The sequence below is a fragment of the Schistocerca gregaria genome, chromosome 1 (assembly GCF_023897955.1).
Source record: "Schistocerca gregaria isolate iqSchGreg1 chromosome 1, iqSchGreg1.2, whole genome shotgun sequence".
NCBI lineage: Eukaryota > Metazoa > Arthropoda > Insecta > Orthoptera > Acrididae > Schistocerca > Schistocerca gregaria.
In genome coordinates this window covers 179832374-179857362 of record NC_064920.1, presented here as the reverse complement: position 1 = coordinate 179857362, position 24989 = coordinate 179832374, and the positions used below count along the sequence as shown (strand labels likewise).

Genomic DNA, 24989 nt, shown 5'->3' with positions numbered 1-24989 from the left:
CTTATAAATTATGATGACTGTGTTACAGAGTGGAAAAAATGATTGTAATGTGTACTTCAGGGTGACAGAGAACGTAATTTAGAATGCAAACAAAGGAGCTAAGAACAACAAAACACAAAACCCCGAATACTTCATGGGGAAATGTTCACGAAAATGGCCAAAAATTTGAAAACGTGTCCTTGGCCTATAGAAAAGTGCATTTCATGCTGATGTGTAGTTTATGGGCATTATCATTTTCCGTTCATTCTAAAATTGAGGTTGAATGTAATGTTGAACAGGGGCCACGAACATTTGTCTGTTTGAAGTGCATCAGAATATGAAATGCATATTTTGTTCTTCTGTTTTTTCCATCGTTAGTTATGGTTCGTTAACACAGGTGTATTCTAGAAGGCACTGACTCCTAGAACCAAAGTACAGGCATGTCTAGAAGGCTACGGTTCAAACGTAATCAATATCTGAAAATATATGAATTTGGAATTTGATACATGTGTAGTTTTGTAGTTATTGGGTGTTGTTTTGTTTCTCTGTGTGTGTTTTATGTGCTACAAATGCAGAGAGTAAAGAAATTTAGTCTTAAACGAAAGTTTTGCGGCAACCAGTTCCAAACACAACCAAATAATACACATAAATTGCTTCAAAGTTCGCCCACAGAAACTATGTCTACAGGCAGATCTTGTAGAAGTAAACTATCGCTTTCTGAATATAATAAAAACAAATGTTCAAATGTGTGTGAAATCTTATGAGACTTAACTGCTAAGGTCATCAGTCCCTTAGCTTACACACTATTTAACCTAAATTATCCTAAGGACGAACACACTTATCCATGCCCGAGGGAGGATTCGAACCTCCACCGGGACCAGCCACACAGCCTAGGACTGCAGTGCTTAAGACCCCTCGGCTAATCCTGCGCGGCATAATAAGAACAACCCTGGTAGTATTGTGGGCAGCAATAACGACAGAAATGTTATTGTGAACCTAAACCTGTGACGAGTGCTGTGAAATGTAAGTACTGCAGTTGTGAAGGTAGTATTGACGTTTCTGAGGACATTTCAGCAAGGAATGGTCTTTCAAGTCGGTTAGAGATAGCCTACAACTCGTGTAAGATTCTCAGTGATACTATGACATTGCCAGTATCTCATTTTCGGCATTACAGTGTAAGTATTCAGCTTGCTTATCCAATGCGATGTATTGGAAGGGGAAGGAGAGCTGTCCAGACCTTTTGTGCAGTAACGGATTTGCCTCCACCTCCACTGAGGTTTGACAGATACACTAAATTAATACATAATGCTTTTGTGGTGTAAGTGAACATTCAGTGAACAGAACAGCAGAAGTAGCAGTAGCCTTGTCTGAGAATACAGACATTGTGGCAGCATTTGATGGATCTTGGCAGAAGAGAGGTCATACTTCTCTGAATGAGTTTGAAACTGCCACATTTATTGAAGCTGGTAAGATACTAGATTATGAATGTCTAACAAAGCACTGCCAGGGTTGTTCAAGTAAATTTATTGGCAGCCATGTTTGTGTAAATAACTTTGGTGGCCCAAGTGGAAACATGGAAACGAAAGGAGCTCTAAACATTTTTAGAAGATCAGAGGTCAGTCATGGTGTGAGATTGTAAAGGACACACAACAGTTGTTAATGACAGACCATATGGGGATACTCTCATAGAAAAGCTGGAATATGTTGGGCATACAAAAAAGGATCGGAGCTCAGCTGAGAAGACTATGTAAAGACTTCAGTGGAAAAAAAAACTGTCATATGGAAAACACATAGGTGGTCCACGTTTTCTTACAAAAAGTGAAATTGATTCTTTGGCTCAGTATTATGGACCAGCAATAAGGAGAAATGTAGGAGATTTGGAGAACTTGAGACGAGTTCTTTGGGCAACATGGTTTCACAGAGTGTCAACAGATGATACCTCACAGAATGGTTAGTGTCCAAAAGGGGAAGATTCGTGGTGCAAGTCCTGGTTGAGCGATGCTACAGGCATACAATATACTCACAAGCATTACTTACTACTTGCTGTAATGGAGGCAATTAGGCCTATATATATAAGGATCTAGCAAATAAAAATCTACTTATGAAATGTACGCATGGTTAAGAGGTTCCATGCCCTCTTTTACATGTCTCCTCTCATTTTCATCAATTTTATTCATGTTCTATGTGATTGCACGGTAGTAGCAGACTGAATAAGGTTATTGTAATGAGAGTATTTGTACTGAGAGCTCAAAAATACTTTTCACTTGATTCCTAAACATGTTGGGTTACTTCCCTGTGTGGCCTGTGCGAGGCGAGCATCGGAGGACGCGGCACATGGCATTACCGGTCGGGGGCTGCACTTCCCTGAATTCTGTGGTGTTCGTACAAAAGGCTTAAGCGTCTGGTGGAACGACTGACGTCGGTCGAGTCTCGCCTATTGCATGCTGGGCGAAACGACCTGCGAGACATCTGTGAGTTTCGTCGCAGTTTATGTGTTTACCGTTTCGGCGCGCCCGGAACAAAGATTCCTGGCACCGATTGACTGCATTGTCGGCATGATTCTGAGAATAGTTGTGGATTGTGCCCTGCTGGATGCGACTGGCTGGCACTGGATGGCCAGTGGTCTAGGCAGGTTCTTTTTGTAGCCAGTCAAATGGCAAGTTCAGTGCTCTCAGCTGAATAGTCGAGGCATAACTGGTCAACGTAAACTGAGGCTAGTTGACGTCATAAAACCCTGATCAAAATTGGAGGGAATGGTCGCTATTGGCGCGAGACAGTGTGGGGGAATTTTGGAATCAGCACTGAATGCTGATTCGCTATTTTCGAGGACAGTAGGGAGTTGAGCAATGCTGGCTTCACTGCTTGCATCGCATCACAGAAGGGGATTCGGGATCTGACCTTCGTCAGAGCCGGACGGTCTCGTCTTCGGAAGAACTTAGAATTCTTGGACAGCCTACGAGGCCAGGGGTTGACACAGAGATGCTGCACGGCAGAAGTCGGCGCCTACATCATCATGACTCTGCCTACCGACGTTCTGCTGCAGATTTCAGTACTGGTGCAGTACTTTGCGGCTCCAGCATTGTAGGACCTTGCTTGTTTCTCCATGTGATCCCGTTTGAGCTCTCACTACTAACTGAGATATTGGCATATAGTCAGGAGATTAATATTTGATTCATTAGGACCTCAAGTCATTATTGTCGATCGTTTGCATCACAGAGAGTAGGAGCCCCTTGTTCTCGAGCCAACTCTTATTCTCATATTATTTCAGTATATCCTGCCCTTTAACCCATTGCTTGTGTCGATAATCATGTACATTTATGTTCTGATGTATAATAAATCTCATTGTAATATTTAATCGGCATATCATTTCGTAGGTATATGCAGAATCCAAATTCGTGTTGTTTATTGTGATAAAGTTCTCTTTTTTCTGAGCAGATTACGATTTTTGTTAAATTATTATGAGCGTGCACTCCTTATTTTACCAACTAGCATGGTCCACCATCATTTCTTAGTTCTTACCATATACTACAATTCCACCATAAGTTATTCCACTAACTGTAGTTACAGCTGACCTTTCACTAATAAAAGTATCTAAACTGTACATTTTTCCCTTAGTAGCTAGTAGGAAATCTGTATCTGCTTCATGCTTGTAGTCTAAATCTTTTTCACCTTATGCTTTTTACAAGCTCCATCAAATGGAATAATATGTTTATCTCATCTAACCAATCTTTCTTCTAGTTTAGAACAAAGAGTACAATAATTATATTCAGATACTTATATAGCAACAAGAACATGAGTAATCAAACAATTTGCTAATCCCTTACTATGTTTCTCTGACTTCCATTACATAATGCTGAACTATTTAAGAAACTTATGAACATGAAATATTTTTAGGTTTAATGAAACTAATAACAATACGTTCAACAATTTAAAATCTGTCTGCATTTTCACATTGACAGTTACTATTTCCAGCCAATTGTTCTCTGTGAATAATCACCAGTCTTTTTATTAATTTTCTAATGCTAACCATTAGAAAATATATCGTTGGTCTTTGGTAACTTTTTAATCAGTCTGTTACTTTTCTTTAACATAGACATCAAATCATTAGAAGTTGATTTTATTCTTATTGCTTTTGGGAAATTACTTCCAACAATTTACTTACAAAATATTTTTATATATTACCTTCAATAGATTTAAATCTGTTTTACTTATTGGCACAATATGCTGCACATAGATCAATTAATACGCTTATATGCTTCCATCAATCAAAAGTATTAAATTTTAGATTGAAGTGGACTATAGTGCATCCAGCTGTCAATGCCTTCATAAGTTACTTCATCCATTGTTAATTTATCTCCATTGAATTCTGTCAATAAGGTACCAATAAATTGAAAAATACCATCAGCTATTAATCCAAACAACATATCTGTATTGTTTAGGTACTTTCATATTTACTCACTCATATTTACATTTTTTAAGTTTTATTTTTTTATCTGTCATCTTTTTACATTCAACCTGTTCTTTACAGTTCTTCAACAGATCCTGTACTTCTCATTCACTTACTGCATGATCATTCTGATATATTGATTGATCTAAAGACGATGGGTTTCTGTTGAATGGTACATGGTGTGTGTGGTATTCTTATATAACTTTAAACATATTTTCATCTAATCTTATAATTTTTCGTTTAATTGCTCTGATTACAATAAATGCAGACTATATATTTCTATGTTTCTCATTGTCTGTTCTTGGTTATTTTTTCTGTGTATGGAAATCTTCTTTTAGCTCTCCTTTTTTCTGCCTAACTCTTTTTGATTTTTTTACAACCTATTGATACAACTTTTAGGGAAAATATGAATAATGTTTAATATTTATGATTACCATTTAGCTTTTACATTGGGAAAAAACGTTTATTTTCTTGTAAGTCCATTGCAACAAAAACAAATTAATCATTCCAACAATTACTACAACTTTTTCAACAAGTCAAATTTGAAATCTCCATCTACAGACATGTACAAATTATGATTTAAATTCATATGATCCAATCAAAAGATGTTCTAAAAATAGTTTTTTCTCTGATTGACTTATTTGTAACATATTAAAATAGAGATAGAAACAATACACTCTTTTCTGTCTTCCTCTAGTAAACTACTCACTAACTATATTGTGGTATTAAAAATGAAATCATCAAATAAAACAACTGAATTATCTTTCATTTCATCTAATGGAATAACTTCATATTTATTTTCTGTAAATATGGTTAATTTACTATACAGTTGATCTTCAACTTTATTTCATTTCTCTTAAAATTTTTGATATATAGATTCATATAAACTTGGATAAAAGCACAAAGTGATTTTTTTCTAGATTAACCATACGAGTACTAAAAGAGAGTTTTAATAATTAGAATTTTTTCCACTTCTACGGTGTGCTATAATCCATTTCCTACTGAATTAGATAATAATTTAGCATGTTTTTGTTTCATTTTATTTTCCTTTACCCTAGTATTTGGTTCCTGAATTGTTTTATCCATTTACTTTTTAGAAATTGTTTACTTTGTAAATGAGGAGACTAATTCTTTTAAAATGAGACTTTAGTTCTGAAAAAAACTAAGAAACGAATTTGAACAATTTACATAGGCTAGAATTAATTTCTCATGTCTTATTCCAAAGTATACATTTCAAAATTATAACCAATGCTGCATTGGAGAGACTATTGTTACCTGTGAAGTTCAATACATTTTAAAAATCTAGAAAATGTTTCACCCAAAGAAATGTAATACAAGTGATAATGCAGAGGTACTTCTAAATATTAGTAATATTCAGAGAGATGTTACAATACAAGAAAGAAGTGTGAAGAACCAGATCCATTAGAAATGCTTGGAGGATTCCTTACCGGTTATAAAGAAATTTGTGTTAAATAACTTTTAATAAATATTTTATAGAGCTCAACTACAGCAGGTAAATAAGCAACTGACACTGAAATTCTTGGAAAACTTGCAAAAAGTACAACATAGCTTTAGAATTACAGAAATTTGTGTTCCAATACTAAACTAACGTCTAGAATGTGTATTTGAATAGAAACCAGAAACACAAAATATCTGTTTACACCCTTCTTTTCCATGATTTACAAAAATATTTTACCAGATTAAGAGATAGAAATAATTTTGAATTAGATGCAACAAATTACTATAGATCAATATGTCTTGGCATGTCTTATTTAGGATTTGTAGTTTTCCAAACAGATAGGAAGAATAATAATCTAAGTGAGTTCACAGTTTGACCATCTTCCACTTCAGGATATTTATATAAGGAGTAGTTCTAATGATATTTTCCCACAAATGTGTAAAAATTGGATCTGCTACATAGGTGTCTGAAGGCATATGATTCATTTAATGAAATCAATCACCAACTGAAAGGAGACATTGATGTGAATCCATGCAATTTTATTCTCACTTATGCTGTTTATGTCGTAAATATAACTTACAGGAAGAATATTTAGCACTTTAGAAAACATCTATGAAACTATATATTGTTTTTAACGATAAGATACCCAAACACACTTTAGGTTTTATAGTCACCTATAGGACAGGACTTTAATTAACGATTTTCAGCATAGGATACTTACTACAAATTATAAAATGGATAAATGACTTGTTCAACTTCTTGTGAAGTACTTTGAGACAGATATATCTGCTAAGCATTACATTTTTTCTGTTTTAAAATTTTAACTATTTTTTATTATTTAGATATTTTTAAAAATATCTGCTTATACATATAGTTGTAACAATTTGAAATTTTGAAATTAGCTGATATTTGGCTCATAAAGGAAGGTGTAAAGCATTACTTTCACCTAGTGTTTTTGGAGGTAGAATAGTTGTTCAAAAATGCTGTCAGAATTGAATTATTTTCCAAAAATAAGAATACTCTTAAAAATTAAATATTTGATGAACCTAAACATACGCAAGCTAACTAGCATGTCAACTGAAGTCTTTCTGTGGTCAAAAGTGTTGAGTGAATTACCTTCAACTGTAGTACCTTGAATTTAAATTGCGCATTCTGTGAATAGTAGTGAGACCCAACATCATATAATAATCTAAAAATTAAGATTTAGTTCTTCATTTTCAATTTTCTCTCAATATATATCGTATTCAATGTTGAGCTGTATCCTGTTTCTGGTTCTTCATTTTCAATTTTCTCTCAATATACATAGTATTCAATGTTGTGTTGTGTCCCGTTTCTGGATTAATCGTTTGAATAATATATCATCATATATTTCCTTTTCTCCCTTTTAGTAATAAATGAATTGTTCCTGAAATTTGTTAAAACAGTCTTGAAGAAGCCTTTTAAACCAGTATCAGAAAATCTAAAACTTTTATAGTGCCAAAATCAGAGTGACAACTATACCAGTTATGCTTTTGATACAGTCGACCACAAGATTCTATTAAATAAATTAGAAGCATTAGGAATAAGAGGGGTAGCTAATGACTGGTTTCGATCATACCTAACAGATAGGGTACAAAGAGTAGAGATAACACATACTTCAAATAGATCTAAACATTTAGTAAAATACTTATCAGAACCAAAACATATTAATATAGGGGTTCCACAAGGTAGCATATTAGGACCAATACTATTCCTGATATACATCAATGACTTTCCCAGTAGTGTTACTCATGGTGAGAAAATTCTCTTCGCTGATGACAGCAATATTATAGTCACTGAGAGAACAAGAGAACTCCTTACCGAGAAAGCAAATGAAACTCTCAAGGAAGTTTACGATTGGTCAATAAGCAACAAATTGACATTAAACATAAAGAAAACTAATGCCATGAACTTCAGTTTGAAGAGGAAAAATGACAATGTTAAATTAAATGTAGATGGCACCTCTATAGACTGTGTAACAAATGCAAAATTTCTAGGAATGAATATTGACTCTCAGCTGAAGTGGTGCGAACACACAAAGGTACTTGCAAACAGAATGTCATCAGCATGTTATGCCCTTAGAATTCTATCATCTGTGTGTAACATGCAGTGTCTTTTAGTTACATATTATTCATATGTACACTCAATTCTTAGCTATGGCATTCTTTTTTGGGGAACAAATCCACAAAATATGAACACAATTTTCAAACTCCAGAAAAGAGCCATAAGAATAATAACCAGAAATAGTAGTCGAGCTCATTGTAAAGATCTGTTCAAAACACTGGGAATTTTAACTGCTCCATGTGAACACATTTACCAGTCAGTTGTACACATCAAAAGTAACATTGGCAATTACTGCACAAACAGCTCTGTCCATGACCATGCAACAAGAGATAGACTCAACTTACATTTACCAAGAAAAAATAAACATAAAACTCAAAACAGCATTTTCTACCAAGGAATAAAACTGTACAATAAATTACCAAAAGAGATTAAAGAAATTTCAAAAATACACTTATTTCAGAAGGCAGCTAAAAAGTACCTGTTATGCAATACATTTTATACATTGAAGGATTACTTAGATAAAGCAGAGTAGGGGTTTGATAAAAAAATGTTATACAAACAAATAATAATAATAATGATGATTATAAAACATCCAATATTCCACATAACACCTTCACTTTATTATTTTTCTTCTTTTTTCCTTTCTAGAGACACTCTCCCCTCAAGCTATGCATAGCACAATACTAACACCTCTTCCTCTTTCTGAGCTCAACATCTCACTTATTATGAAGGGATGCTGACTCAGTTTTTCAGGATAGCAAATGGGAACTTGCAGTACAGAAAATGGCCCAAGGATCACCTGTGTGTGTGTGTGTGTGTGTGTGTGTGTGTGTGTGTGTGTGTGTGTGTGTGTGTATGTAGTGAGTGAAGTGTTATGAAACAATGTGTGTATAGTGTGTGCAGTGACTGATAGTGAAATATGAGTGAATAGTGTGGCATTACATTATTTAATGAGTTATTTGTAAATAAATTATTGTATACCAGGAGTAAAATCTAATGATGGTCTCTAACTAGAAGTCTGTAAATATATGTGTATACGAATTAGCTCTTCCTCTTCCTCTTTCTGAGCTCAACATCTCACTTATTATGAAGGGATGCTGACTCAGTTTTTCAGGATAGCAAATGGGAACTTGCAGTACAGAAAATGGCCCAAGGATCACCTGTGTGTGTGTGTGTGTGTGTGTGTGTGTGTGTGTGTATGTAGTGAGTGAAGTGTTATGAAACAATGTGTGTATAGTGTGTGCAGTGACTGATAGTGAAATATGAGTGAATAGTGTGGCATTACATTATTTAATGAGTTATTTGTAAATAAATTATTGTATACCAGGAGTAAAATCTAATGATTGTCTCTAACTAGAAGTCTGTAAATATATGTGTATACGAATTAGCTTATTGTAAATTGATCTAAGCTTGTAAATACTTTGACATGTCCTATATCCTTGTAAAAAGAGATCTACGGATGAATAAAACTACTACTACCACTACTACATAGGATGATACAAATATTGCTGTTCACTAGAGTGGCAAATTTGGAAAATCATTTCCATCCTCAGTTATGTACAACTTATTGTTACCTTGTGCAGTTCTAGAACCAATGCTCATAAAATTTTCCATCTTTTAGACAAATTAAGAAAGTGTTCTGTTAGAGGCTGTTTCTGTGTCACTCTGATATGCTGAAGGTCTGACACCTGAAACTCCTGGCCTTGAGTTTACTATGCTGTCTGAGCTTGACATCAGGAAGAGGTGTCAACTTTCTAATTCTGAGACTGCTGGAGCCAACTGTAAAAAGAAATTTGATAGTATTTAGATGTCAAATATAAAGTTAGTATACTTATTAAGGGTATATGTAAATGTGGTTAAAAGATGTTAAATCATATACCGGCTTTTATAACATGCAAATTTGGAAAGAATAGTAGGTCCATCCATGTAATTGAATTATGTTGATGTGTTAACTGGTCTAGTTTTCTTTTTTCATTTTACTTTGTACATATTTGGTAACATTCGTTGTGTTTTTATAAACTAATTGATATTAGTAATATTTTATAGTCTGTATTTTAGTTCAGATTCATTCAGAAAATAGCTTGTTAATCTCTCAAGTTTGATTTATTTTTAACATACTTTAATATTTTACTTCAATTTGTGATTATTTCATTCAGACATGTTTGAGTATCTTCAGGTTTTCAAAAAAGTTTGTGATTTTGAAGAAAAATGAGGATGTTAACACAATTCTGAAAGAAATTTAGAAAAAGTCGACAGTAGTTCAAAAGTCCAATAATAAATCTACTTCTATCTGATTCATAATATACTGAAATCTAGTAGCTTGCAGCTTTACTACCCAAATAGACGACAGTCTGAGTTGCCAAGCGACCTACCAAAATTTGCTCCCCATAAAGTGGTCCATCAAGATGTTTACCTTTGATTTCTAACAGCTACATATCACAATTGTACACTATGAAGTTGGTTTTAACCATATATTTCATTTTTTATGGAAATTTTAGTTTTCAAATGAAACATTATTTAGCAGTTTGTAAAGTTTCTGTCGTTATAAATTGGTATATCTTCCCAGTCTTCACATGTTTTTGACACTGCAATTTACACAACGATTTAATTAACTTTTAAAAGTTCTGATACTGGTTTCTTTAAGTGATGCAAGAAATATAAGGTTTCTTATCTTCTATACAAATAACACAGCTGTAAAACTGTCGAGTATGTCTGTCTGTTTCTTTAAACACGCTAATCATCAAAAGACTAAACAAATTTTCATAGGCTTTTCACGTATAACTTGAGCAAAGTTTGGAGTAAAGTATAAGCCTTATTTCATCAAAATCGGACTTCAGAAAAAAAGATATCGGAATATAATGCGTCTCAGGAAAACATATTTACCCTTTGAAGAAGCTGTTTACACTCTCATGTTTGAACTGTATCATATTTGTGAAACAGGATAATAAGTTATAAAGTCATTAATACAATACTTACACAATCCTCAGTAGGTTTACTTCATATTTCCATGCTAATACTATTAAATGGGAAAGTAACTCTGTTTGTTATTTTTTCATAGCTAAACTTGTAAACTTGTTTGGATGAAATTTGGCATGGTGATATCTTGTACCATGAGGAAGGCATAGACCCCTTTAGAACAATCGATACATAAGAGTGAGAAATAGGAAATGGAACATCTGTCTTTTGCATCAGTCAACAGAAACTATATTAAGAAGTTATTAAATCTGTTGGATAATGTCTATGTTGCATGGTGTATAGTTACTACAATAGGACGATTCATAGATGTCCCTCTACTCAGCAGCACCCACCACCACTCATCATAACGTAGTGCGAGTGGAGTCACAGGTCTGTAATATACCTCTTGGCTCCTAGAACAGTTATTATAAAGATATCTCAGTTTCAAAAAAATATTGGTATTTTGGTTGTATATTCTGATCCTTCGACAAGTTCTGAGGCCTCAATGAATGGTCTTGTTTTATTTTCAGCACCAGTATTTCTTTTAAGCTTATGTACACTGAGATGACAAAAGTCATACGATAGCGAGATGCATATATACAGATTGTGGTATATCACATACAGAAGGTATAAAAGAGCAGTGCTATGGTAGAGCTTTGGTTCATGTGAAAATGTTTCTGAAGTGATTGTTGCCACAAGACGGGAATTAACAGACTTTGAATGTGGAATGTTAGTTGGAGCTAGATGTGTGTTAAATTTCCACTCTGGAAATCATTTTGTAATTCAGTATTCCGAGATTCAAAGTATCTAGAGTGGAACGAGAATAGCACATTTCAGACATCACTTCTTGCTTCAGTGGTTGATGGCCTTCATTTAACGACGGAGAGCAGTGGCGTTTGTATAGAGTTGTCATTGCGAACATACACGCAATATTGCATCGAATTAGCACAGAAATGTGTGGGACTTTTGGTGAACGTACCCATTAGGGCAGTGTGGCTAAATGTGGCGTTAAAGGGCTGTGGCAGCAGACCAGCGAAGCGAGTGCCTCTTCTGGGCTTGTGACCATATCGGTTGGCCCTAGACGACGGGAAAAGTGTGGCCTAGTCAGATGAGTCCCTATCTCAGGTGTTAAAAGCAGATGGAAGGTTTCGAGGGTGTGCAGACCCCACGAAGCGCTCGGCCCATACAGTCAACATGGCACTGTGCAAGCTGATGGTGGCTCTGTAATGGTGTAAACTGTGTTTACAAGGAATGGACTGGGTCCTCTGAATGTTCTCCTACTTGGAGACCATTGGCAGCCACTCATGGACGTCATGTTTCCAAACAACAATGGCATTTTTATCGATGACAATGTGCTTTGTCACCAGGCCACAATTGTTCGCAATTGCTTTGAAGAACTTGCTGAACAATTCGAGTGAATGGTTTGGCCACCCAGATTGCTCAACATGAATCCCATTGAACACTTATGCAACATAATTGGGAGGACAGTTTGTGCACAAAATCCTGCACAACAACACTTTCTCATGTATGGACGGCTGTTGAGGCAGAATCGCTCAATATTTCTGTAGGGTGTGAGGTAATGGGAGAGTTGTGGCGCCCTGGAAATATTATATGTTAAGAGTTGAGGCGGCCACACAGGATGCTCAGCGGGCACAGGCCACTGGGCAGACCGAACATTTGGTGCCGGACGTTGGCTGAAGCAAGAGGGGTCCAGCGGCCATGTGGTTGAGAATTCCATGTTGACACTGTAATGAGGACAGTGCTTTGTGTCGATGAAGGAGATTTCTATGCCGGGAGCGTCAAAGATGGTGCACTTTGTGAAACCTTAATGGCAGACATTTCACAGTTCATGTAGAAAATTAATAGTAGCCAGGGGAATGACAATACCTCAAAAAGATACATGTACATTACCATTATCTACATGACGATTCTGATGGTGTAATCAGATTTGTAATATCTTTATTAGTTTAAAGTTTGATATCTGACTGTAAATTAGACAAGTAACACCCAGCAGCGAATTTCCAAAATGTGAACACTTCATCTGATTTCGTCGATAGATGTTTCTTTAGAAAGATATTAGTGTAAACCTTAACTTTTAAATTTTCAATCCTAAGTCATAGGGTGCATAGTTGAGGGCCACCACACCATCACAACATTCATTCCATTTGTTTGAAAGCCCGCAAGGGGACTTCCAACTACCTGAGTCCATACCATATCAAGCTGTACTATGCAGTCTGACACAACATTAAGATGTATCCCATGATTTTTGTCACATCAGTGTCTGCACTGTCTAAGTGCCACAACAAGATCACAGTTTATAATCTGAAATTACCGAAAAAAAGAATTTTTGCTGTAGTACAAGGGAAATCGTGAACAGCGAATGGTTGAAGATGGCAGTTGCTGTACTTTTTAAGAAGCCTTTATGTTAATGTATGAACCCAACTAGTGCAGTCCACTTTAAATGAAAACGTTTATTTATAACAATCAAATGTTTGTAATTAGCATAAGTTAGTTGTAACTTTTTAAAAGACAACATTGTCACCTTCAATTATTAAATTTATTTATCATTAATATTCACTATTGGAAACAGCTTTTGGCCATTTCAGAGATGAACACATCAAAACTGCAAAAACCAGAGTGTACATAGAGAATTGTAACATTTTTCTTACATAGTGCCTTTCAAATGACTGTTACATGACAAAATGATACATTAATCACATTTAGTGCCTTCCTACAAGTAAATACTTAAAATGTCATACAAGTACACATGTCATATGGTGCTGTCTGATATGTTCAATTTTAACATGTGCTAAACCACAAAATATAAGTGATACCTAGTTTTAGAATGCAATTGTCATTTATTTGGATCTATGTACGTGAGGTGAAACAACTCTGCATGTGCACTCTGTTTTTACAGTTTCATTATGTTCGATTTGATAAGGTCTGAAAGCTGACATTTCAATTGTGTATATAAAAAATAAATGGTTTCATTAATCAAACTTGACATGAAGTATTAAATTTGTCAAATAATGACCTGAAGACCTGTTGCCGTTAAGAAAACGGGGATTCTTGGTGGAACAATGCAGTGTTTGTCGTTGAATCAGTAGAAATTGTTTATTCTGCAGACAATTCGCTCTCTTAAAACATTATCATACACTGTCATCTGAATCTGAATGCCACCAGTTCTTGAGTTGTCTTTGAAGACAGATTTGGAAAACTAAATTCCCTGCTTCAGCTCGGAACTCATAGTTGTGCTACTAAAGCCATCACTTCTTACTTAAATACTTTTGGATGGAGATAAGGGGTGGGAATGATATTTGGCAGGAGTTACACCATGATCTTCCTTCATAGGAGCTCATGATGTTTGGGAAATTTGTAGATTTTGGTTTCATTGAAAATAATCTACATCAAAAAGACAGAAAAAAACAAGAGACGGTTTGTGTCTTCCAGAGAGGTTTTTCAGATAAACTAGTTGAAGTATAAGGAAATGTAATGCATCTAGGAAAATGTAACAGCTGAGGGAAGCACATATGATAACCTCCTTAGCACACTCGAACTACATGTGTCTGATAGTTTTGATGTGATACCCTTGAGGAAGAAGAACGTTGTGCAGATGTAGAAAAATGTAAAGTGTAGTAGTCTAATGAAACCATTCAGAGCAGATAACAGCAAAATGAAGAGTCCTCCTGTGAGGTTGCAGCAGTCTCGTTTGTGGGGCAGTTTAGCAGCTGCAGAAAAAGTTGTATTCAATGTGCCAAGTCACAAGTTTGGTAAAGCTTGTTTTAGCTAGGTTACAGAAAACCTAGAGCAAATACTATGTGCTGATAGATGTGGGACCTGGAAACAGCCTAGTTAAAAAATAAATTACTGTGCAGAATGTAACCCAGACAAAACAGAAGCAGCTACTCCACGAAAATGTGAGTTTCACTTATGTCCAGCAGCACCATGACTAGCTCTAACAAGGGGAAGACTTCAAAGATGGCCAACAGATTTGTCTCATATTTGGCAGGTCACTTGTGTACAGTCTGAAATTAAGAACTGTATCACAGGTTCTTTTGAAGTGTGATGTGGCAGAGGGACGAAATCACTTGATCTGACATCTGTAGAAGATGTGGTCACAGCATTGCAGGAGGGATTCAGCGGTAGTATGTAAACATATTCAACACAAAGAATTGCTCAAATATTGGTTATGCCTGTGACCATGGAGTATAAAATGCTACAAAATGTCCTGCATTAGCACCCATACAAAATCACCCTTGTTTGGGAGTTGCTTTGTGCTGAACTGCCAGCAAGACAAACAAACACATGTTCGTTCTGGAATTTCTTGATCATATGGAAGTGTACAATAAATGTCCGTGGAACATTTTGTGAACAGGCAAAGCACATTTACATTTCAAAGGATGTGTCAATAAGCAGAACTGCAGAATATAGGCACCGGAAAATCTGCACACATACGAACTGGTACCACTTCATATTGCAAAGGTGACTGTCTGGTGTGGGTTGGCAGCATCATTTGTCATAAAGCCAGAGTTTTTCCGAGGGAATGAATTGTGCAGGTTCTTTTACAAGTACTTCACAGGTAAATGCTATGAGAGTCTTTTGCACAACAACATCATTCCAGCCCTTCAACTGCATGCATGTGTGGGTAGGATCACTTCTATGCCAGATGGCTCTCCTCTGCACATTGCACAGCCGGTGAAGCGACTGCTGCAGAGGCGTTTATTTCGAAAATGCTAAAATTATCAGCCATTTCCCTAAAACTGGCCATCCAGATTACCTGATCTTAATCTATGTGACTTCTGGCTGTGCAGCTATCTGAAAGATGTTGTATTCAGTGCTCCAGTTGTGAATGCAGTTGAATTGCAGGCACATACTGCAAAATGCATTCTGAGCATGATCCTCAGGACAGTCTGATCTGTTGTGGGACATCCTATTTCCCTATTCAAAACTCTTGGCAGAAAACTGAGGACAGCATATTGAACATGTCTTGTGCCAGTCTCATGATAGTTAAAACACATGTCATTTTGGTTTATATGCCGTTTTTGTTCACAGGATAGTTAAAAACCTGGGTAATTTTGCTTTTTAAGCGGTTTTTGGCCTCAGGATACTTAAAAAACTATTTTCATATCTGATGTGTTAAGACCCTGCTGTGGTGGATGGGTTTATGTCACAGTGCCACAACTGTCGACTGTCAAACTTGTGCAGTGATGCACATTGAACAGTACAGATGTGCAATGTGCAACTCAAAACATATAACCGTTGTATTGCGACTCATCTGGTGTTTGTAACTGACCCCACTTACTCTAAAACGTTTACAAAGCTATCCATTGGTAAAATCTTGGTCTGTCTTTTTGATACATAATGTATCAGCTTGCATTAATGACATGCTGTTCAAATGTGCAGTCATTCAGAACAATGGTTCACTTTCTACAGTTTTGAAATTAGAACTTTCGTCATGAACATCCTGTACATTTACAGCAAATTTTTATTTATTGATGTGCAAATATATGGCTATTATTTGTAAGTATGTTCCCAGAACACTCTTAAGACAACATCAACGTTCAATAGGCATGCCTCCATAATCTCCTGCTCTTCAACTTTTGAAGAGGATTAGTGAATGGCGCTTTATGACTGGATTATTTCAGTTGGTCTGACACTTGCAGATTTGTGATTGTTAGTGTTAGTCAAACATTATTGATCTACATGATAAATATTATTTGTGAATACCTTTCAGTTTCATTTTCTGATTTATTCATTTTGTTGAAAACTTACTAAATTTTATAACATGAGAATACAATTACAGATCATGAGGACTACAAACAATTGTATTAACGATGTCATCTACACTTTCTATATATCATGTTAATTATCTGTAAAAATATGTAATGGAATATTATTAGCCATATAAGCTTTGTTAAATTTAGTGTATTTTCTGTCACAGTTCCTTCTTAGGATGTGACACATCTTCAGATTCACAGAAAGAATTACAAATAAAAGTGGCTATTTTACAATGTTACATCCCATTCTTAGAAACAAATCTTCTGAAGTCCATAATGTTGTGGGACTGTGGGAATAGACTTCATAGAGGCCCTGTCTGAATAGAAAGAGAGAACATTAGTTAGCAAATCTAGTAGCATGGTGCATGCAGGGGGCCTCCATCCCAAAAAAGCAGAGCTCTGTGTTTTGGGATCAGATGACACTTTTTAGGCTAAATGCAGAAAGGCAGTGTAATTCCAATTAACTATTTAGCAATAAAGGACAATGATACATATTTCAGAGTGACTGAAAATAAAGTAAGTGACTTGTTACTTTACTCAGAAGATCTCTAAAATTGGAAATAAATTATTATAATTTCTCTGTCTGAGAGCCACGTTGGAACAGGGATAGAATATTGGCATAATTCTCTCCCATCTTTCCAACTATGCTCACTCCTTCCCTCTCTCTGTATTCCAACATCTTTCTCTCCCTCTCCCTCTCTCCCTTGCCCCCCCCCCCCCTCTCTCTCTCTCTCTCTCTCTGTGTGTGTGTGTGTGTGTGTGTGTGTGAATGTGTGTTTGTGTGTTATATCTACAATTTTTCAAGTTTTATAAGTTTATATTCACTTGGAGGCTCTTGCATTTAGATTGGGATACATTACATTGCAGTCATTAAGTCCAAATCATAATAAACAACAAGTCAAATAAATAAATTTATAACTTTCTTTACATAAACGAATGTATTCTGGTTCAAATAAACAATAGGCACTATAAAGCAAGGAAATGTTAAAGACTCTAAAACATATACGAAAGTAAGCAATATTAAAGAATGTTTTAAAAGAGTTGTAGTAGATTCAATAGATTTCTCAAAAATGAAACATCAATTGGACAAAACTAGCTTAATGACAAAACTGTTATATTCTGCATAACATGTTGCACAAAAGCTCAGTAGACCGTAAAAATTTGCAACACATATAGCAATAACTTTTCATCACGTAAAACAGAGAGCAGATCCCCAACAAAGTTGCGAACTACCCTTTCACCGGCAAGCCAGAGGTACTACTCCAAAATGAAGTGTCCCATCTAAAGGTAAATGAGAAGGCCTTAGTTTCTCTTTATTTTTAACCACATTTTCATCTTATAGCTTTAAGCAAAGATACTGAAGGTCGAGTTATTACGACTGATTTATTTCACTAACACATCTTCTTTTGTGATCTTAAAAATTAAGATGATGGCACTGTTTCAAGGCATAGAAATTTGGACACTAATATTTTGAATTACACACTGAAACAAAATTAAGGCATTAGTTTCTCACCTTCCAGCAACAGAGTTTAAGAAAAATACAGAGAAGGTCTGTAGAACAGGACTCAAATTCATTAATTTATTTTACACAAACAAACAAAAACACTAAAGTTCAGCTGTAGGTGACTTGACTTCTGGAGATGTAGGTGCCACCACATGTGCATATAATTTTGTTTTAAAAAACACATGAAATCACTGATTATTAAACAAAACTATTTTTGTATAGACACTTCTAATCAGAGCCTGGTCTAACTTCTTGCTGTGGAGGCTGACTTCATCATGTAGCCTTATTTTACAATATTCAACGAGTACAGCTTTCTTTCAATTGATGAATGTGATTATCAAGGGGAGAACTTGTAACCTCCCAACAGAAAAAATATGTATAAAATGATATATGTATATATAATTTCTATATTTTTATTTAAAACATTCACATAACCTTTCAATAATTAACTGACTGTGAATCTAAACTGGTAAATTTGGACGTCAGCAGTGCTGCGTCATGGCCCTGAAAGATCATTCTGGATAAATTGAAAATTCTTACCTCAATGAAGTCACCAGATAACGCGTATATATCTGCTCCTATAAGAATTTTTTCTGGCACAGCACAGTGAAATTCTGGCCACTAGATTTGTCATGTATAAAAAGAAACAACTGATTTTTCTTTTCGATAATCGTGATGGCCATGGATTGCAGATGTTAGTAAATTCTTTAAGTTCAGATGAATGATTGTCAAAAAGTTAATTTTATAAAAAAAGATTATTATTAAATTATTTTTCTTAAAACATTTACATGGGACTTGATATAACACTAGTACAAATTTAGGTGTAACAAATTAAATATGCACACTGCCGTTTTTACCTCGTACTACATTGCTCAGGCACGACAGGCCCAACTGCCCGATGACAAACCACCACCACTACTGCCCACACTGCTCCTACTGCAGCTGACACTGCTCTCTGGTCTGCAGTTCTATTATAGCTTACATTTCACAGGCAGCACGTGAGCAATCCATCGAAATTATATCTGCTTGAGTGCACTAGCAATAAATTCCATAGTCATGGACCTCTTACAAACTGTTTGGGCCTTGGTTATTCAACTGAAAGAACAAAATTCCTTATGTCTATTGGCCCATTTTGCACAAATAAACATGATCATTCGATATAACAGCTAAGCCAATTCTGTTTTTTTTGTTCAAGATTCCAGTACAAGAAATTTTAGGACATGGAGAAATTTGTCAAATGAGTCATTTCAGTCTTTTGATCAGTTTCCTAGCCAGATTCAAAGTGTATGAAACAGATGCGACTCTTCAGGCTTACCCGGCAGATATGTTGTAAATAGTCTTCACGGGTGTGCCACCGGATGACACAGTGCAAATCCCACAATATTTCTTCTGAGCAACTGTCCGACATCATCAGGTATGAGTCAGGATGAGGTATGTAAACATAGTCGTTACTTATCACCATGGTAGAGCAATTAGCGTTAATAGATGTAGCAGTCCGAATGTGTACCAAAAATTCCTTGGAAGCAGCTTCAGACTGTTGGATTGACAATCTGCTCCTCTACGACTTATCACAGCATTAAAAAACACTTCCTCCAGTACAAACATCCTTCAAGGTGCAGATCTGCTTCTGACAGCATCATACATAACTAAAGATAAATGTAAACTGTTGAGTGTATCTAGAATATCTGTTCTTGTTGAGTGAACCAGGTAAGTTCCCTCAGGAAATTCTTCTAATATAAACTGGCAATCTTTTACTTTCTTTCAATACCTGCATCACTAACTATCAAGGTATCGTTGTGACTGCAGACGAATTAAAGCAGAAGTTCTTTATATGTTCTGCTGGTTTATTCATTGTAAATCTGGAACCATTGGCGTCTTTTCTTTCTTTGAAAGTGACTTTCTGCCAACTTCATACATGTTATTTACATGTCACTATGTAGTACAAATACCACTTAAGGAGCTTCCCCAACGCTAAACAAGTGTGCTGGTTGTATGAAGTATGTTCTAATTTGTCCAAAAAATTACAAGTATGCTGTACTTTCCTTCTTTGAAAGTGAGAACCTGTCAAATACATACTAGTTATTTATGTAGCGACAGTACTGCAAAAAGTACTGAAGGATGAGGTCCTGGTTGTGTGAAGAATGTTCTAATATACACGAAAAATTACAATTCATTGCCAGGGAAGTAAATCTCTTACGCCAGGGAAGTAAACTTCTTCCTTTGCTCTTGAAAGTAACTGAAATAGCTAGAAAAACACCAGCAGAATTGGCTGAGCGGTTCTAGGCTCTACAGTCCGGAACTGCGCGACCGTTACGGTCGCAGGTTCGAATCCTGTCTTCAAATTAAGTACATATGCAGTCGAAATGTATTCTAGTAATGCAATAGCCCTCAGCAGTTCGTTTTACTTAAGTAGACCACGATTTCCATATGAAACGCTCTTTATTATGTCTTTTTCGTGAACTCCACATCCCATTCAAGTAAAGATGCCTCAGGCATGGATGTGTGTGATATCCTTAGGTTAGTTAGGTTTAAGTAGTTCTTGGTTCTAGGGGACTGATGGCATTTGAAGTTAAGTCCCATAGTGCTCAGAGCCATTTGAACGAGCAGAATTATGCCTGCACCATTACTAGAATACATTTCGACTGCATATGTACTTAATTTGAAGACGTTCTTGTTTGGAAAAGCAGTCTCATAAATTAAAGAGCTTGTAAATTTTCTTTTATACATTATAGACAGCTGACAGTGAAACTAAGTAGCCTTTTAGTTTTTCTCACATGTGTAAGTCCTGTTTACGTATTTTTTTGTTTTGGCGATGAGTGATAGTTTCTTTTTACCAGATAATCAATATTTTTTGAAAATTCACTCCCATTTCCTTATTTCATGCTCAATTTGTAAATGATTGACAATGAAAAAGTCACAAAAGCTGTCAGAAACATGAAGATGAATATTAAAATTTTTCGGGATGGCAGGATGCGGACTAATAATACCTCCTCGTGCACTTTTATTGGAGTTACCCACTACACCGCAGCGGTGACAAGTTTTGTATGACTGTGTTCTATCTCATACTTCTACTGAAACCTTTAAATGCTGGTAACTCATTATTTGACATCCAATATCAATAAAGTGTATCTTTTAGAGAGATCCTCAAAGTGCTAGCATTTTGAAACAGCATTTATTTACAGGACATAAGTTATAAGTTGGTTGTAACATAAAACACACAAAATACGAGCTTGACGAGATCCAATATGGGCTCATGCAGTTGCTTCAGCCAAAATATATCTTTGGAAGTAGCACAGCCACAGTTCCTCTCGTGACGTAGATACAAGTAAAGGGATATATAATCCTTAACTCTATGTTGGTAATGCAAGTAAAAGGTAAAAAATTAAAAAAGCTGTAATATCAAAATTAGAATCAGAAAACAAATAGTGTAATTGTACATATCTGATAGTAATATCAGTGTTAATTTCAACTGCAAACGATCTACTGTGGAGCCCATTAAACAGCTTCCTGGATTTTTGTCATGCAAATACTTGTCATATTTGTTGATACAGAGTTAATTTTTCTGTGGTTTCATGAAACAGTTATTTCCTTCTACAATTTAAGATGAGTTAGTACTTGGTTATTGGCCCTTAGCTTTGAGTATTCCAGTCGCAGAAATTATTCACACTGCCACTGAGGTTGCTCTGGAGGACGATGAAGGCTCCACGAATTCTTCTGAGTAGTTCGTCTACAGATCTCTACCATGCAATAGTCCTCAGCAGTTCGTGTTACGGAAGTAGACCACGATTTCCATATGAAACGCCCTTTATTATGTCTTTTTCGTGAAGTCAACATCCCATTCAAGTAACGATGCCTCATGTTTTTGACGGGAAATAGAATTAATAAACGTAAAGAGTAATACGACAGCAATATTCCCTACCAATATAGTTTCTTACTCTTGAAACTGCAACAAAAACGTATATACGTGGGAGGTTTTATCCTAGGGAGCAGTTGTTATTCAGTTTGATATGAAACTGCTTGTTATTCACTTTATATGTTTAATTTTTTTCTTGAAGACTTATATGATATTTGATTACCCTGAGATTTTGTTTGTGTTCTATTCCTTCTTATAATTAGCTGTTTCATTTTGTGAAACCCTTTGTATATAACGGACGATGATATGTGGAATGCGTAACAGAACTAATAGTTATTCTTTTTCGATCTAATAATAACTTTCATTAGTTGGTCCAGTATATCCTAAACGTAAATTATAACAGAGATGTTAACCTCTTACTGCTGAAAAGTAATGTCTTTGGCGAAGCGGAGTGTTTCTGCTACCTGCGACCTAAAATCGATTTAGCTTGGGAGAAAGCTGAAACAATGAAATGTGTGTCAACGAGGAGGTTAGTGACAGCTGTGTGTTTTGATGGGTGTGTTAGTGTGTGGTTTATGTCCGTCGTCCGTCTCCAGTTTAGGACTGGAGGAAGGTAAGTTATATTAATAGAAAACATCCGGCTTGGATTTGCATTACATTTAAATAAGTAACATTTATATTTAGATGAACGGCGTAAATATAGCTCCCCCTTTCGTAACTTGCCTTTAAACCGTGCCCGACTTTCCGTGTTGGTATACAGTGTTCAGTAGTAATTGTGTACACGTTTTACAATGCCATGAAAATTTCGTGAAATGGATGAGGTCTGTTGACGGTTCACGTACGCAGGCTGTTTACGTCGCTGTTCTTAGCGTTCGCCATCCACACAGTTGTTTATTTAGTGTTCAACTTGGTATAACTCTTTAAAAAAAAAGTTTGTTTACTTGACCTCACAAATGTTTTTCAGATGAGGGAGCGTCTAGGTTCAGCTGATAGTGGGAGTAAGAAGCTGAGTCTTGCATATTTACATCAATGCAAAAGCAAAAGACAAATGGACAGGGCAAGAAATGGAGCCCGATATTTTCGAAATCCACCGCAGCCTCATATGTGTGTGCAAGATTTTATTCATGTATGTTATCTTCTCTTTGTAGTGTCTGCATCCGGATATGTTTTTGATAATGTGTGAGTATTCTAATTAACTGTTTGTTTTTCATTAGGGTTCTGATCGACCATGTTATATTAATGTTATGTCTTGGGTGAAAATTGTGATGCCACATAACACAGAAGATTCTATACCTTTATATGGAGGTATGCGAATTCTTCCTGGGTCTTCCAGCCAGAGAGCGCAAAAGAAGCAACCTCTCATATTTGCTGTTATGGCAAATCCTGAGATTCTTAAAATAAGTGGAAAGTCTGCAAAGAATTTATCGGTATGTAATACTTACTGTGTGTGTGTGTGTGTGTGTGTGTGTGTGTGTGTGTGTGTGTGTGTGTGTTTGTTTGTTTTATTTCTCTTGCCCACAAGGCTAGCTGTCTTTGATGTTTGTTTGTTTGTGATGGAAGTGAGATTTGTTGTTGTTGTTGTTGTTGTGATTGTCCTCTTCTGATAAACTGCTGCTTGCTGAGAGAATATTTCATAGGCTGATGTACCTAAAATTTATATTTGTAGTGTAAAAGTATTTGTATGGTTGAAAAGACCAGAAAGACAGAGTGGAAGAGAAATGTGGGTTATATCAAATATTTCCATCTGAATATGTCAACAAGGAATCTGATGCATATTTTTGTTTCGCATGGTCTTTAAAGTGCTGTGCAGGTGTAGGATGAAAAAGTTTCCTCAGTCAAGAGAATTGTTCAATTCTAGTAATTGCCTGTGACCAGTGAAGTAACATTAATGTCCACTGTGATGTCACCTTTTGGTCAGTATTTTCACGATTTTGTTGTTAGTTAATGGAACCAGTTAATTTGAAATTGAAGTATCTGGTTGTGGTGATAAACTGATCTGTAGCTTATCCCATTTGAAAAAATCTCCTCTGGTATCCCATTATATTCCCCATTTTTATGATGACATTTGTCCCATATTTTCTACGTCTGTAGTCTCAGCCGATTACTAGTATTAAGTATTCTTTGTTATTTGTTAGCTCTCTCTTTGTATTTTTTTTTTTTTTTTTTTTTTTTTTAAAAACAGAGGAGGTAGTAGGACACTGTTGCCGAATTTTGTGACCAAACTTTATGAGCCATGGCCAATATAGTTAAACTGCAAAGACCAAATTTGAAGTGGAGTTATTCAGTTTCCATAAATTATAACTACTGGAATCTCCACCAATGCTCTAAGTCCAGAATGAAATTTTCACTCTGTAGTGGAGTGTGCTCTGGTATGAAACTACCCGGCACATTAAAACTGTGTGCAGTATGGAGACTCGAACTCAGGAGCCCCAAATTGGAGTCTTGGTACTGCACACAGTTTTAATCTGCCAGGAAGTTTCAATGCTATAAGTGTTTATTTAGGAGTTGACTGATACACACATTACATATTTCCCAAGTATATTCATCCATCCATCCATTCATTCATACATAGTGTTCTGTGAATCCCATGATGGATAGCCTTCTAGAATGTTTACACATGACAGAAGCTGCAATTGCTGAGTACCCCTGCACAGTATGTTAACAAGAAATTATTACCATTGCTAATATACTCATACTGATTAGTATGTGAATTACTCCTAAATCACACTACATATCTGTAATAAGAGAAAAACAACTACATTGAAATAAAGTCAGTGCTTTTTCTCTGGCATTACTCAGCTGCTGTTTTATCTAATGCTTCAAGTAAAACATGCAATTCACATACATCACTGTCGGATGTCTACATATACAGACAGTATCAAGACCTTTTCAAAGAAAACATCAGAGTTGGAGGGTTCTTATATCCTCGAGTC

The 24989-nt window shown here is 35.8% G+C and overlaps 1 protein-coding gene across 1 annotated transcript in view; it reads left to right on the top strand.

Annotated features, from left to right (window-relative positions):
• Window positions 1–22491: 22491 nt before the first annotated feature.
• LOC126336240 (uncharacterized) overlaps window positions 22492–24989 on the top strand; it is a 46608-nt gene continuing 44110 nt past the window's right edge. The window contains exons 1-3 of the mRNA XM_049999733.1: window positions 22492–22669; window positions 23021–23182; window positions 23271–23483. Of these exons, the coding sequence (XP_049855690.1) occupies window positions 23021–23182; window positions 23271–23483 (375 nt within the window). The 5' untranslated portion in view covers window positions 22492–22669. The remainder of the gene's footprint in view (window positions 22670–23020; window positions 23183–23270; window positions 23484–24989) is intronic.